This window comes from Spea bombifrons, chromosome 2 (assembly GCF_027358695.1).
Source record: "Spea bombifrons isolate aSpeBom1 chromosome 2, aSpeBom1.2.pri, whole genome shotgun sequence".
In the NCBI taxonomy this organism is placed as follows: Eukaryota; Metazoa; Chordata; class Amphibia; order Anura; family Pelobatidae; genus Spea; species Spea bombifrons.
The window spans coordinates 32,977,392-32,993,369 of NC_071088.1; the positions used below are offsets into that span (position 1 = coordinate 32,977,392).

At 41.7% G+C, this 15,978-nt stretch overlaps 1 protein-coding gene across 1 annotated transcript in view; it reads left to right on the forward strand.

Moving 5' to 3' along the window:
* The first annotated feature begins 4,303 nt into the window (after window positions 1–4,303).
* Window positions 4,304–15,978, forward strand: part of WWC3 (WWC family member 3) — a 71,893-nt gene continuing 60,218 nt past the window's right edge. Inside the window, exons 1-2 of the mRNA XM_053455878.1 lie at window positions 4,304–4,892; window positions 9,360–9,656. Of these exons, the coding sequence (XP_053311853.1) occupies window positions 4,648–4,892; window positions 9,360–9,656 (542 nt within the window). The 5' untranslated portion in view covers window positions 4,304–4,647. The remainder of the gene's footprint in view (window positions 4,893–9,359; window positions 9,657–15,978) is intronic.

The following is a 15,978-nucleotide window of genomic DNA, read 5'->3' on the forward strand; positions in this document are numbered from 1 at the left end:
GATGAATTTGACTTCTTATTAGGCCAGCTTCTTATTCATATTTTACATAGTTACATAGTTATATGTCATAGTTAATAAGGTTGAAAAAAGACCTAAGTTCATCAAGTTCAACCCTTCTACCTAACCTTCCTATTCTTGATCCAAAAGAAGGCAAAAAAACCCTAATTAAGCTTCTTCGAATTCTGCCATCAGGGGAAAAAAATTCCTTCTTGACTCCAAGAGGCAATCGGATTTTTCCTTGGATCAAGAAGCTCTAAAATATTATAAAATATTTTATTATATGTTTTTGTTTTAGCTCTGCAACGTGTCATGGAATACTGTAAGGAAGTGATTTCTTGCACTCAATAAAAATCAATGTCAATTACACCATATATCGTAATTGTTTTGTAGAACAATGATCTTGGATCAGTAATGTTATACCCTTCTACACTGTACAAGTAAATGTGGCCTGAGCCAAGTCATATTTTTTAGCATGTATTATTATTATTTATTGTTTTATATACTGTCATCAGATTCTGCAGCGCCGTACAAAGGAAATATACAATTGGTATATAACATAACAAGATGACAACAGGTGGGGAGGACCCTGCTCAAATAAGGTTACAATCTAGAGGGAGTTAGAGTGTGTTATACAAGAGGTAAAACTGCCACTTGTAGGGGTGGACAAGCCACACTAGTATAAGTATTACACAAAAGGGACTAAAAAACGTGAGCTAAAGAAATATGGGAGGAAGGGCGTTAGTACGTAGGTGTCCTTAAAAAAGTGGGTCTTAAGGAATTTTTTGAAGTACCGGAGGCAGGGGGAAAAGATGGATAAGCTGGGGAGGGCATTCCAGAGGATAGGGGCAGCCATTCAGAAGTCTTGTAAGCGTGCATGAGAGCTAGAAATCAGAGGAGACGAGACACGGAGATCGTTGGATGAGGATAGAGACCGGTTAGGAGTGTATTTAGACATGAGTGATTAATAATAATAATAATAGGCTTTGACAGTAAGAGGATTTTGAAATGAACCCTGAAGCCCACAGGCAGCCAGTGAAGAGACTGACAAAAAGGAGAGGTGTTGGTAAAATAACGGGAGAGGAAGATAAGTCTGGCAGCGTTCATGGTGGATTGTAGAGGGGCAAGACGGGTATGAGGCGGGCCATATGAAAACCATCTTGCCTCAGTGATGTTGATATGGTATCATTTTTCCACTAAAGGATGGCATCTAATTACAACACTGGGGGTTTTCAGTATGAAAATCATCTTGTCTCAGCTATATTGATATTGTTTCCTATACACAGTACCAGTGGCGACTCTAGGGACAATATATAGGGGCACATAGGATAACAGTCAAAACTGGGGGGGGGGGCACTAATAAGTTCCACCACTAAATCATGCAACTGAAAAAAACTAAAGAAATATAAATAACATGCCAAAACACCAGGTGTTGCAGTATGCAATGATACCTTTGTTATTGGACTAACATAATACTTAAAAGACCTGAGAGAGAGAGGAAAACTCTGTGAGCAGAGCCGCAGCTGGCTCCTTTTGTGCCCAAGACAAGAATGCAATATTGTGCCCCCTCAGCAATTTTTTTTTTACAGAGGTTATTTTATTTATACTGCCCTTATACACACCTGCCCATAAACACACATATACACATACACTGCCCTTAACTACGACTGCCCTTACATGCTGCCTTTACACGTATCTGCCCATAAAAACACATATACACATACACTGCCTTTAGACACACTGCCTTTACACACACCTGCCCATAAACACACATATATACTACCCTTACACATGACTGCCCTTACACACTGCCTTTAGACACACCTGCCCATAAACACACATATACACTGCCCTTACACACGACTGCTGTTACACACTGCCTTTAGACACGCCTTCCCATAAACACACATATACACATACACTGCCCTTACACACTACCTTTACACATACCTGCCCATAAGCACACACATACACATACACTGCCCTTACACATGACTGTCCATACACTCTGCCTTTACACACACCTGTCCATACACACACATATACACATACACTGCACTTACACACTGCCTTTACACATACCTGCCCATAAGCACACATATACACATCCACTGCACTTACACACTGCCTTTACACAACCCTGCCCATAAACACACATACACTGCCCTTACACATGACTGCCCATACACTCTGCCTTTTCACACACCTGCCCATACACACACACACACACACGTTTATACACATACACTGCCCTTACACACGACTGCTGTGAGGCTCTCATGCCTGCATTGATGCCACAAAGGGGACCCCTACCTTCCGCCGCTCCCCCCGTTTCCTCAGCCACCTGCCGTACGACCACACCATTGCATTGTAGGCCACATCCAGTAACACGTGTGTAGTGAGTAGCACTAAAGCAGAGGTCTGAATGGCAGTCCTCACACTGCCTAATGTTGGGCCTGTTAGAGGGGGATCTCTGATCTCCCCAACCAGCCCTGCTCATCAGGGCTGGTTGGGGAGATCACAATCTTACACCTGCCTCCGCGCGGACCTGAAGGCCGGGCCAGGGAAGGCAGCCTATACACATGCACCTGTTAGGGGCGTTTTAGGGGAATAATCTAGGGGGAGCAGTTGCCTCCCTGTAGTGATGCCTATGCACAGTACACATCTAGTCTGCTAATTTTTTCTTGCCTTAAAGACTCTTAATCAGTCCTTATTCTTGTTTTAGATTTATAGATTTACCGTATTGGCTCGGATATAGGCCGCACCCTGAAAGTTAGGTGCTTTTTTAATGAAAAAAGTTTCTGCCCCCCCGAGATATGCTGCCACTCTATCCCCCCCGAGATATGCTGCCACTCTACCCCCCCCGAGATATGCTGCCACTCTACCCCCCCGAGATATGCTGCCACTCTGTCCCCAAGATGTCCCCCCCCACCAGACTTACCGGTGCAGACTCCACGGGGTCTTGCGGGGCCGGCGGGGGACATCTACACATAACACGTATTCAACTTGGGAAGTACCGTGGGAAGTACCGGCAAGGAAGATTGTTCACGCAGACGTTCACCGGCAACCTCCGCTGCCGGCACGTCTGCAAGATGTGCTTTAAAAATCTCCCTTGCCGGGACTCCCCCCGTGTGAATTCCAGGCAAGGGAGATTGTTTAAGCACATCGTGCAGACGTACCGGAGGTTGTTTACGCGCATCGCCGCTGCCGGTGAACGTCCGCACGATGCGCTTGGACATTTCCCGTGCCGGCACTCCCCCCGTTGGAAGTGCTGGCAGGGGAGGCTGTCTGAGCGTATCGGAGAGCAGGATACAGGTCCCCTGCACCGCTGCGGGGGATCTGTATCCTAACCCTGCTGCCTGCCCGGCGCCCGGAACTGCATGTCCTGGGCGTCGGGCGCTAGACCCCGAATATAGGCCGCACCCCCACTTTAAAGACTTAAAGTGGGGGGGAAAAGTGCGGCCTATATTCGAGCCAATAGGGTATATATCCTCTCTATCAGTCGGTGAATGCTGTGTGATACCTCTGCTGGTACCCGACACTTCCTCTGATCGTCTAGTTTTAGGTTTGGACATCTCTAAGACATTTCCCCTGCTTTGAAATAAACACTTTGGTAAATTGCTTTAACTAAATATACTTTAGGCTCCCCCAGTGGCCTATTTAGCCCTAGATCTACTAGGCCCTGGGCAGCAGCAACAAGGGGAAGGCTGGCAACTTTTGGCCAAGGGGGGGCGTAACACCTAAGTAGGGACCCAGCCACGTCACATTCACACTAGTACGCACGCTTACACACTCACTCCATCACACCTGTAATAATCTCACCTGATACATCTCACACCTCACCTTACGTTGCCTGGAGTCTCTAATTTTGTTTTGTGCAAGCCAACCTAAATTTAGTGTTTAGTTTGAAAAGCTACATTCACAGCAATATATATATATATATCTATATCTATATATAATACGTACTTCATATACACACACACATATATATATATACATACATCTATATACTGTATATACATATATCTATCTATCTATCTATCTATCTATCTATCTATCTATCTATCTATCTATATATATATATAGGTATACTATACGTACTTACATCATACCAACATACATACAAATGCAAAAACAGCAGCACATTGGGTATGGAAGGAATGGATTTATACTATGCCTTATGCATTTTATGATCTTTTTTTTTTAAATCTCATTTGCTGAAGTTGCCCCCCAAACTCTTGGAGTACCAGTGCCAGGCTTGGTAGCAGCAGGGATGGGGTTAATGGCAGTGGGCGGGCCACAGGAGGTAACTCCTCGGCTAATAACATGACGGGCTTGCGAGGAATGAAAGACAGAGCTGTGCGGGAGCCGTCATGGAAGGGAAGGAATGCCAGGCGTGAAGAAAAAGTGACCAAAAGTGGGGACAATTAACGAGAAAACAAAGCAAAACCCACGCCTCTGGAGTGTTTACCCCTTCGAAGTCAAAAGGAAGCCACGAAGAGGTGGAGAGACTTCTCGTGGGGTCCGTGGAGCTGAACCCACTCAGGGATAAAGTAGCGATTTTGGTGAAGGCTTTTTGTCAGGGGGGATGTCTGGCCGCGGTGAGGGAGAGCTACCCTAGCTGAGTGCACACTCACTGAAGCAGGCAGCATGCCCTGGCTGAGTGGCGGCAGGAGGCGCAGGCAGCAACAGCAGCAGCAGCAACAACAACAGCAGCAGCAGCAACAAGCGGTGCAGCAGGCACAGTGCCCCTCACCCGGGGCCGCGGCATGCCGCAGGGAGAGCTCCGAGCTGCCGCTTCCCGCTGGCTGGGAGGAGGCGAGGGATTACGACGGAAGGGTGTTTTACATCGACCACAATACGAGGCAGACCTCATGGATCGACCCCAGGGACAGGTAATCACGTGAACCGAATGGTGCCCACACTGAATGGGCTGCTTGTGCCACTAGTGCCCACCCACCCCGTGCCTCCCCCACGCATACTGGATCTGGATCCAGATTTTTTTTAACCCCTTCTGCCTCCAGTCTTTGTTTTTTCTTCATTTCCATGCAGGTTCTAAACAGAACCTTCTGTTTATTATAAGCTGGAAAAGTACATCAGCATGTCATTGTGTTACAGATCGTATCAGGCTTCAGCAGTACTTACAAGGTGTCCTGAGACTCTATTCATTCATTTCAGTTATAAAAGGGGTTATGCATTTATTTGGGGCTTGGCTTCTCTCTTTTAAGAATTAAAAGTGTTGATGGCAGATGTGACGAGTGTCTTTGGAGTTGTGATGCTGTCCAGGAGCATCAGACCCTTCCCAGGCCTGGTGTGGCAATGTACAGCTGATGAAGCATTGACTGAGTGAATGGGAAGTACCATAGAAAACTAGTTTGAGATGCTCACCAAGAATGGACAGCCCCTTCATAGCCTGTCCTACGGTGCGTTCCATCTTGGGAACTTCTCATGTTTTGTGCCATTACAGAGCAAAAGTCTCCATCAACATATCGGTCTAATCCTGCCCCAAGGGCAGTCGGTTCAAAATGGGGGGCAAATCTCCCCTGCACAAGGGAACCAACCATCCCCAGACTTGCGTTTCGACCTTCATGGTCCTCATCAGTGGGGTACAGTTGGTATCCTCCTAGACACAAGGAGGTCTACATCTGGACCTCCAAGAGATCTCTGAAGGGTGAAATACCATGGGAAACATTTGTGATGAGAAAACCAATGCATTATATAGTGATGTCGAGTGACAACGTTATTATTATTATTTATTGTTTTATACAGCGCCATCAAATTCCGTTATACACAATATTGTCAATAATTGGGCACATATGACTCTGATTAAGAACTAGAAGAAATTTATGTTAGGAACTTTGTTATGCACTCTCTAAATTCCGTATATGTGTAGCGCAATACCAATGGTGATATGTCTAAGCAATGTCTACTATTTAACAACGTTCAACTTCTTCAGTCCAATGTATGGCTCAGTATTTCTGCTGAAGACGCTGGCCTACTAAAGGTGTTTGACTTGTTCACCATTAAAGTAGTTAAGTGCCACAAACATGCCTGTGACGTCATCTCTGTGCCATCATCTCTGTGGGACTTTCATCTACGTCCTCATATGCTGGTGAAATATAGTTTCACAAGCATATCACAACGTAGATGAAAGTGATGACCTCTCAGCCCACAATCATCTCTGCAACCAACCCTGGTGAGCATCACCTGGATGATTAGAAATGTTCACCAGCAAATTCTCAGTTTGGTTAATGTACCCTTGGTATGGGGCAGTTGGAATATTAATAATATTATTGTAGGAATTAGAAGACACAATTTAAAGGTAGAGGATGAAAGCTCTGGTTTACCAAAAGGGATACCTGGAATAGACTTCCAGTGGAAGTAGTAGAGGCCAACACAGTAAGTGAATTAGAGAATGCTTGGGATCTGTATAAAGCTCATCTAAAGAATTAATAAGTTAAAAACTGATTAAAAAAGGGCAGACTGGTTGGGCTGATTTTTTTTCCTGCCATCACTGCTTATGTATCGTCGTAACATATCTTGTTCATGATATTATACACCTCTTTCAATGAAATACCAACACTTATGCAAGAAATGGTCTTATATTCTGGCTGCATGATGTGTGGCTATCTGGAAGGAGTTTTTCCAGGTTACTTGACATTTTTTCCATATTAGCTTCTGGTTCTTATATGAAACATGAGCTGATGTTTCCTTCTATGTGGTTTCCTGGGTACATCCTACTCGGCTTGCCTTCCCCTCCATCCAGGGATGTCCCGCTTCATGCAGTCCTAATTAAGGTCTCCACAGTAGCATCAGGTTTGAAAATGTAAGGCTAGCAAATTCCCCAGTTCCAAGAAAGTAGTTAAAAAAATTAGAGCTACAGTCACAGCTTGTTTTTTTTTTTGAAGGACGCAGTTTTTAGTTGAGACCAGAAAGAAATGCATCTCTTCTTCTCCAACTTTTTTTCCACTGCATTCTTGCAGTTCCATTAATACATAGATATTTTTGTAAATTGGTCAACTGTATGTTTTTATGTTGATATACTGTATATTTAGATGTATATTTTAGATGATCAAATAAATTGAGTATAGAGAGAATTATTGCTGCTGTTTTTTTTTTTTTTTTAACATGCATCAGACATGCGCATCACATTCCCATATGCTTGAATTAGTGCTTTTAAATGTCAACTTGAAATATAATTTTAACAAAAATGAAAGGCAGATTAAAAAGCACTTGGTTTACCCACTTTTTAAAATGTAAAAAAAAAAAAAAATAAAAAAAAAATCCTGAAGAAAATAACACTTATTTCAGATTTTAATCTAGATGGTTTTATTTGGTTGGGAAAAAAGTTTACAATAGCTGTAAGAGAAGTCAGTTTTACAAACCCCGCTCCACCATCTGAATGGGGAGATTCTTAGTTGGCCACTAAGGGACCCCCTCCTCCTCCTCCCCCCCTGCAACAGGATGTTCAGACACAGCTCACATACTGTATTTTAACAATTATGCTGCAGGAATTGAAGGGGTGGAGGAAGGAATTTCCTTTTTACGAAGTTTATTTTTCTCCCCTTTTTCTGTGTCTCCTCCAACGTACACTCATTAAATGGCTCTACGCTCTACCGTTAAAATATTTAGTTAACTCTGAATGAGTTTGTACGCGCAGCGCTGGTGGGGTTTAAGATTTGCTATATTAAGGTTTTTATATGATTTATATTAACGTGAGATCACTGCGATTCCTATGTATTTCGGTGGAGGCCAAGTGAGCTTTTAATCTCTTGAGAAAAAAAACTTTCTTTGGGATGTGTCTTGATGCGATTTCATGTTTTATTCTCCAGTATTTATTCAGAGCATCCTGAGCAGGAGCAGCACTTCCTTCGTACTGCCTGTTTTTTTTGTTTTTATTATTTTTTATGTAGTGGTTAGAACGTTGTAGTTCATTTATGACTTTCTCCTGGTAAGAACAACACTTTTATGACTAGTGGTGACCAAGGATTTTTTGTATGACGTGAACTTGCCAAATAAGGCTATAGCTACTGTTATATAACATCATTAATTGAATACTGACTTGGGAACATAAAATTTTACATCTAGTTTGCCCATTTCTTTCCTTCTTTAAAGACCTGGACTTTAATCAGTCCTTGGTCTTTAATAGCCCATGTGTGTTTTCATTCCCTTCTTCTGTCACTTCTGCCGGGAGGATGTTCCACTTATCTACCACTTTCTTTACTCTTATCTACCCCGACCGTAATAATCGGGGTATTGAGGGAGTACATTCTGTGAAGTGTGAAAATGTGATATATTTTCATTGATTGGGATTTGTGATTGTCGTAAAGGTTACATTCAGAAAATGTGGTTTGGCTAATCCTGCGTTGCCTAAGTTGATCCTGGAGAATGGCATGCCCTCTGGAATTTTGGTGGCCAGACGGCTGTTCTCTTTTATAGTAACTTCTCTAGAAAGGGACCTTTCTATATAAAGTAGGCTGTCACCAAGTCTAACTTGAAGCCTTTTTACAAACATCATGGTTTGGTTTATTATTCGATAGACTCTTGGACAGTCGTAACTGTTATACTTGCTAGCCACGTTTTTTATTAATGTAACACTTTAAGGATGCCAATCATTAAGGCACATATGAAATATGGTATATTATTATATTATTATTATTTTATTTTTTTTAACATTTGTACAGATTGAAACTGATACTGGCAAAAAAAATGTTTTAAGTGTTTTTTTTCCTCTAACATACATGTTAAGGTATACAGTGTCATCTTCATATGTGTGACAAGGTAGGAGGAAAGGGTAATACACGCAGAGATCCAGAGTTTTCCTTCAATTAATTACCTGGCACTGAAATCATCTCCTTGTCTTCAGTTCACGTTGACCTGTAGTGGGAATGCCAGTTTAGTCTTTTCATAGCTCATCCATTACTTTAGCTAAAATTGGAGCTTTGAGACTGGAAACAGTGCTCAGGAAGCCGAGGGAGGGAGCCAGAAACAAGGGGAGGCGGCTGTTATGGGCTGTGTGGAATGAGAGACGACTGGGAGAGCCGACATGGATGAACAAGAACCAGAGCTTTGAGCTTGGTTCGGCCGTCCGGCCGGACTAGAAGTTGAACATTCTACCTCTCATTATTCACAAGTAGCAAAAGTGGGTCTACCAAAAGGATTCATCTAAGGAGAGAAGAAAAGCTGTGTGCTCAGCAGTGTACAGAAAATACAGAGGAAGAAGCTCACTTCTATTTGTTTTTCACTATTCATCTGAATTCAAAGTTCATGACCGTGATGGATATTGAGAAGCTGTTGGTGATCTTGCCTTATCTTTGGATCCTATCTCTCTAATTAGTACTAGAGCAGCAGTAGTTACAAAGGGAGGGGGAGAAAGCTGCCCTGGGACAGCAAGCAGAGGAGGACAGGCAGCAGGCAACAGACGGGAACTGCTGCTCAGTGATCTTTCTTGCAATGCCCTGGCTGAGCAGTGGCAGGAGACGCAGGCAGCAGCAACCACAGCAGCAGCAATGCCCATCCCAGGGTCTACCACCTGGCAGAAGAGAGAACTCTGAGCTGCCTCTGCCCGCCGGTTGGGAGGAGGCAAGGGATTATGATGGGAGGGTATTTTATATCGATCACAACACAAGACAGACCTCATGGATTGACCCAAGAGACAGGTAATAATGCACAAGGTCATCTTCTTGATTGTTATCTGGCCAGGGATTACACATCAGCCATCTGTTCACCGGGAGCCACAGGAATCAGTTTTTAATTCCAATTTTTAATACTAGCTAGCTGTTCACATTAAGTTGTCATGCCGCTTGTAGCACAAGAGTTTGCCACATTATAAAACCAGTTCTGCTATTAACAATTAGCCAGATAAATGGGATTAGAAGCTTTTCGTGTATAACCGTGCCTACGTTAGTTTACTTATCACTGTAGGTATCTTCTGTACCCTCAGACTCCGATCCCAAATCAGGATACTTTACAAGTACAACAGAATGCATTGACTTACCCTGGCATTGTTGAGTACAACATTTCAACAAAAGCATCGTGCCAGACATTTTGCATCTTTTCGAGTTTTGAGTTATAATATTGGAATGTTTGAAGGTATTTTTCGTCCACGATCACCTTGCTATGTGATAGAAGTGTTTCTTTATTCTTGAACCGGAGAAATAATCTTGTCTAATGATATGTATGAATCAGCAGCATTTGTTTAAGTTGATTGATCTGATATGTGGATTTGCATCCAATGGCAGAATTGTAAAAGAATTGGACATTCGCATCCCTAGCACCAATTTTATAGTTCTACAGAAAACGATGGCTGTGGTGTGGAAATTTTTCAGATACCGCGATACTCTGACTTCCTATTAATGGTAGCTCTCGCCATGCTATAAAGGAAAGGCCAGTCGTCTGCTGTCTACAGTATTTGCATTGACTTATGCTAAACATGGATGCCTACTTTACATGCGCATCCAGATTTCCAATACCTGGAACCTGGTAAACAAGTAACCATGGTTTTGATGGTGGAGAAACAGAGGCTTCTCTTCAGAAAGCAGCCAAAATTATGTGTACCATCGTACCCCATGATTAGGCGGCCAGAGTTTCTTTAGTAAATTTGGAAATTATGCAGCCTTATCTTTGCTTCAAACCTTTTTATTAAGTTTTCAAGGAAGTTTCTTATATTGATTATAATATCTTACATATGCCAATGTGGACCTCCCCATAGGATACCAGTTGATACCCTTCCAACAATGTATAGATGTTTATACCTTGCCTTACGAAGTTCTCTAAATTGCCCCACTAAAGCTTGAAAGATAGATATTGCAATTCATACCATACATTAAAATTAAATTTACATGATCTGTAAGAATGTTAACATTAATACCCAGACTTAAGCATAAGCGCACACGCCATGTACACGTCGGATACTATTCAACCATTAGGATTAACACACTATTTTGTCTCTATGACAAGTAAATGTACTTCCTTTATTTACCCCCCCAACCTTTGAACCCCAATCTTGGGTTCAGCAGCTATTTTTAAAATGACTTTGCTTCCAGAATAGTATTTCCCACCATTTGTACTTAGACTAAGTTTAGGTGAAATTAAATTCCTCCGTAGATGAAGTCATCTTGCTCGGAAGGTTTCTGCGGGATTTGTGTCATTTCTTTCTATTTTGATGGTTGTGTGTAATTAGGTATTCTTAGCCTACCCTTTGACTTCCCCAAGTGCAACAAGTGTTTAAACACAGCTCCGTTATTGTGTTTTTCATGATTATGCAGCAGAATTTGTTGGGGTGGAGGGAGGAATTTGATCTTTCTAATTTTTTTTTCTTCTTCTCTTTATGTCCCCCCCTCCCTTCCTTTTCAGCATAAAACAACAATTATAACGGGAAAGAAACACTACTGTACCACATACTGAATGTGCGTTGCTGGTTATGAAATCTGCAGCTTGATATTGACAGCGACTCTAAACGTCACTGTTTAGTATGAAGGTTTGCAAGAAGAACCCTCATAAACCAATTATTCCAGGACGGTTATTAGGGCTATGCACAGATTCTGATGCAAAGTTTGAAGTGTAAATGGTCCAGTCAGCAGGAACACTCTGTTGGCTGCCATGGAAGAAGTCCTCTCATCAGACTTGGCACCAGGATCATCCGTAAACCCCTTTGTATGACAATTCCACCTATTCCAGACTGTAAGCTCACAGCTTCGGTTTTATCTGCATGACTAAATTTATGTTATGTTGTATGGGGATGTTAGTTCCCCAATGCTTGTACAGCACTGCATTTATGTTATAATTATAGTAAAGACAGCTCTTCTTTCACATTTATCATCCTAGAAGTTAGGCACCTGTCGTGTTAAGACCCATAGTGTTGCTGTAGTCAATAGCCTTAAGAAAAATACCTTTTTTCCCTGATAAATGGGTTGATTGGCTTAACTAATGGTCCCTTTGACTGATGAAGTCAAGTATTCTAAGGTCACCATGTTTCACGTGGTTAAACTTCAAATATCACTGTCAGATCTGAGACCTTGGCAAGTTACTCTGGCTTCCAGTGGCCTCAGGCCCTCAATATAGATTGGTATGTCTTTTGGAAGAGAGCCGACTAATCCTGTAGTTTTCTGAAGGACATGGAGCCAATTGACCAGTTTTATATATTGAAAATGGGAAAGGTAGGCCCATTGTGCCCAGTACTATGAGTCAAAAATACTCTGTAGGGTCTGAGGTTGATAGGTTGGGTTAAAAGTGTTGCCTTCCCTTTGTTTTGCCTTTAATCATTGATTTAATGGGTTATATTTCTTCTTCACGGAAGTAAAGCTACCTGGGCTACTATATGGAAATAAATGTACTTATCGTGTCAGGCTGATGACTTGGTTCTTTTTGTTGGATACCTGCTGGAAGACACTAGAGACTTTTCCATGTGCACAAAACTGATCTGTTTTTAGTATTTTGATGCAGCCATGCTTTGGAACAAATTCTCATCGTTCCAATACTTTGCCCCCTGACATTTGGCTGCTTAAAATTAACTTGGCTACCTGCTCCAGTCTTAGAATAAACGTGGCTGTAAATATAGGAGGTAAGCATACGATTTACAAGGCGCTTAATGACTTCTCTTTAATAGCAAGTGAAAGCTAGGCAAGGGCAGGGTGAACTTCATCTTCCATAATGTCTGTGACAGAACTATGCGAGGAATGTTAAGCAGGCCTCAGACATCTTAAAGTGGAGCCCTTGGTGGACTATAATAACTGCCGCTGTAGTTCCTGCTTACTAGCACGCTGAATAGCTGGCATTCCATGTACTTGTAGCTGGATATCTCTGTAAACAAAAGCTGGTCCCCCATGTTAGGTGAATTTGTAGAACATTTTTTTCAAACTTGGTTGGTTTTATCTTTTTATTATTATTACTACCGTGTGCGTGCGATGAGTTGCTTACATGCTTTCAATGTAGAATCTTGTAGTCTTGCAAACGTAATAATTGGAATTAATGGGAAATAGTAATTTCCATATACGACAAGTGTGTGATTTTTCCTTTATCAGCCAAGTGCAACGAAAATTGGCATTGTTTATTTATGCTGACTTTTTACAGTAGCATGTCTAACAGAGACCTAGGGGCAGAATATCTGCAACATTGGGCGGTATTACAGAAGATCCTGGTTGTATGGGGTTGTATGGCGAGTGGAGCAATGAGCAGAAGCCTTCTACTGGTAGCTGTGTTGATTGTGCCACTATGTTAAGCAGCAGAGTACCTATGCACAGATCTGTATGGACACATAGACTGGTACCTGCTGAAAACAAATAGCTTGCTTCATTGTTCCTGAAAAAGTAACATCATTTCAATTCACATAGATATAGATTCTCCTTAAAATCATTACTGTTAATGAGCAAGCGTGGGAAGAAAAGTTGTTTAGATGGTTAGGCTTTGTTTTCTCTACCTGGTTTCTAAAGAGTGTCTATTTGTGCCATACCACACGTACAGCTGCTTGGCCGGTGGGTCTTTCATCATATTTTTTTTGTTGTTGTTGTTGTAACATCCATAAAGATCTCTCTGAGATATCCCAAAATGTTTACCAGCAGTACAATTTTTAGCTTCTATGGCTACTTTTGCTTCTGGAATTTGTCCAGCCTTGGATTACAATGCTTTAAATGTCAAGTGCTTCCAGATGTATTAGCTGTTGTAGTCGTGGAATGTTACATAGGAGCCACCTTTAACTGGCACTCGCAATAACTAGAAATTTCCTATGCCATCAGCCCATATACGTAAATTCTAAGAACCTTTGGCATTTTTTTTTCACAATATAAGACATGTCTGCTTCACTAGCCTTGTCTATTAACCAAACACCTTCCTGCGTGTTGCTTACTGATATCCTATTTTACCTAATACTAGAAGCAACTCATTTAAAGGCCCTGTTAATGCAATTTTTTTTAGTGCTCAAGGATGACCCTGTAATGTCAGTGCCTTTTTTCTGGGAATTGCCAATTATGTACCCAGTGACTGCTTCCTGGAATCAATGAGGAAGAAAATGGGTGTCCTTGGATTGATATTTACATTATGTTACATTTATGTATAGAGCCCTAGCAGATTTCATAGCATCATTACAATAAGGGGAGAGTGGCAATTAACAATAAGCGACAACAACATTAACACGTGTTCGGACATACTGGGGGAGAAGAGGGCTTACAATCTATTATGGGGTTAAGGGGGGATGCAACAAAAGGAGAAGGACTGATTGGGCAAGGGTGATTTGATTGAAGTGAGAGTGACATAGTAATGGAAAGAGTCAGCGACATGGGGATCTGGAAGGTGAGGAGGTCTTTTGAGGATGTAGGGGGTGGGAATTCTGAACAGGTTGGTTTCAAAGTCAGACTTAGTATGGGAGAGTCTGACCGAACAGAGTAGGGGATTTCATGAAATGCACATGTCATAGCTAACATTTGTATAGATGCAAGAGTTATGGCGTAAGAAAGTTACCCTGGCAGAACTGTTCAGAATTGGAGAGGTAAAAGCTTGTTAGTGGGGAGTTGCTATAATCCAGATGAGATATCCCAAGAGGATGGGTTGGTATTTTAGTAGTCTCTTGGGATCCTACTCTAGGGTGCACTAGAAAACATTGATACTTAATATCTTAATACATTTGGGCCACTGTATATCTAGTATCACACATTTTCCCAATGCAGCCTGAAGGATTGTTGTTCAGTTGCAATAGATATTAGATTTGTGTATTCTGATTTGTTCGAATTGTGTTAGTTTTGCTCTAAAATAATGCTGTCTAAAATTATCATAGCTTCTGGTGACGTCCTCTCTCAGAATTGGAGGATCGGGGGGGAATCACCGGAAGCTGTGTATTTTGGCGGAATTTTCTCCTCATACATATATTGCTATATTTCTAACCCTGTAATCCTTCCTATCCCAGTGTTATTATGTTCTCGGTGTTTCACGCATTATAATCTTGCTTATATATTTGTTCCTTCATCTTTTTGGCTTTAGTTGTCAAAAAACTTTTCTGACAAGGCTGCTTTTTTTCAATCATCATCTACATCCCTTCTTCTTTCCGTGCCAGCAACCCCTCCATACCTCATGGCATAGGGCTTTTTATGCTTCTCTTATCCATCCCTCTGACCATGTTTTTGGAAAATTGGCCATTTTTCTCTACACGCTGGATATATAGGGGATGGACCAACATTGGATGGAAATTGAAAGCGCCAATCTGTGGCCGCCTTCTGCCCAGAGACTCCTTCTTCAACAATACAACATATACACAGTGTGTATGCAGAATTATTGTATAGACCCCCCCAATGAAGAATGTATATTGATGTACTTTGTAATCAGTTTAATAAGCATTAGTTAAAGCTGTTAAAAAGTAGATCCAGCACTGAAGCATACTGTCCCTTCCATGGTCAGCAAAAGGAAAGTGTTCCAATGTAAACAAGTTGGAGTGCTTTTTGCGCATGCCCATGGCCCTCTGTCCCCAGAAGTCTTGTGTGAACCAACGCTGGAGCTTGTTAAAGGGGACCCAGCTGTTGTATGCATATGAAGGCCGGAATGTCCCTTTAAACTGAATTAAAATTCCATCACCAAGAACAGCTTTGAAATCAATGTGTGCAGTTTGTTTTAGCAGCAGAAATATAGTTTTGTGGTTTTTGTTTTTATATTTCTTGGGAATTGAAATATCGTTCTAGTACTTTTTGGATGAAATAACTCCACTGAGGTTTTTGAAAATGAAATAAACATTTAATTGAATAACATGAGAATAATTTAGTTGGATAGGGATGGATTCTTTTCTGCCAGCACATCCCTGGCTTTTGTGTGTTTGTGTATTGTCATAGCTTTCAATGTTCTTATCCACATGGCAGAAAATCTTTTGCCGTTATTGTTTGACGGCATATGTTGTATTATTTATGTCCCCCACAAGTGTAGTTATTGCGCAGGACGGATTGCTCCTGGACAGTCAAAATGCAGCTTCATATTGTTAACTTGGTCTGGTATTGAAACAGTATG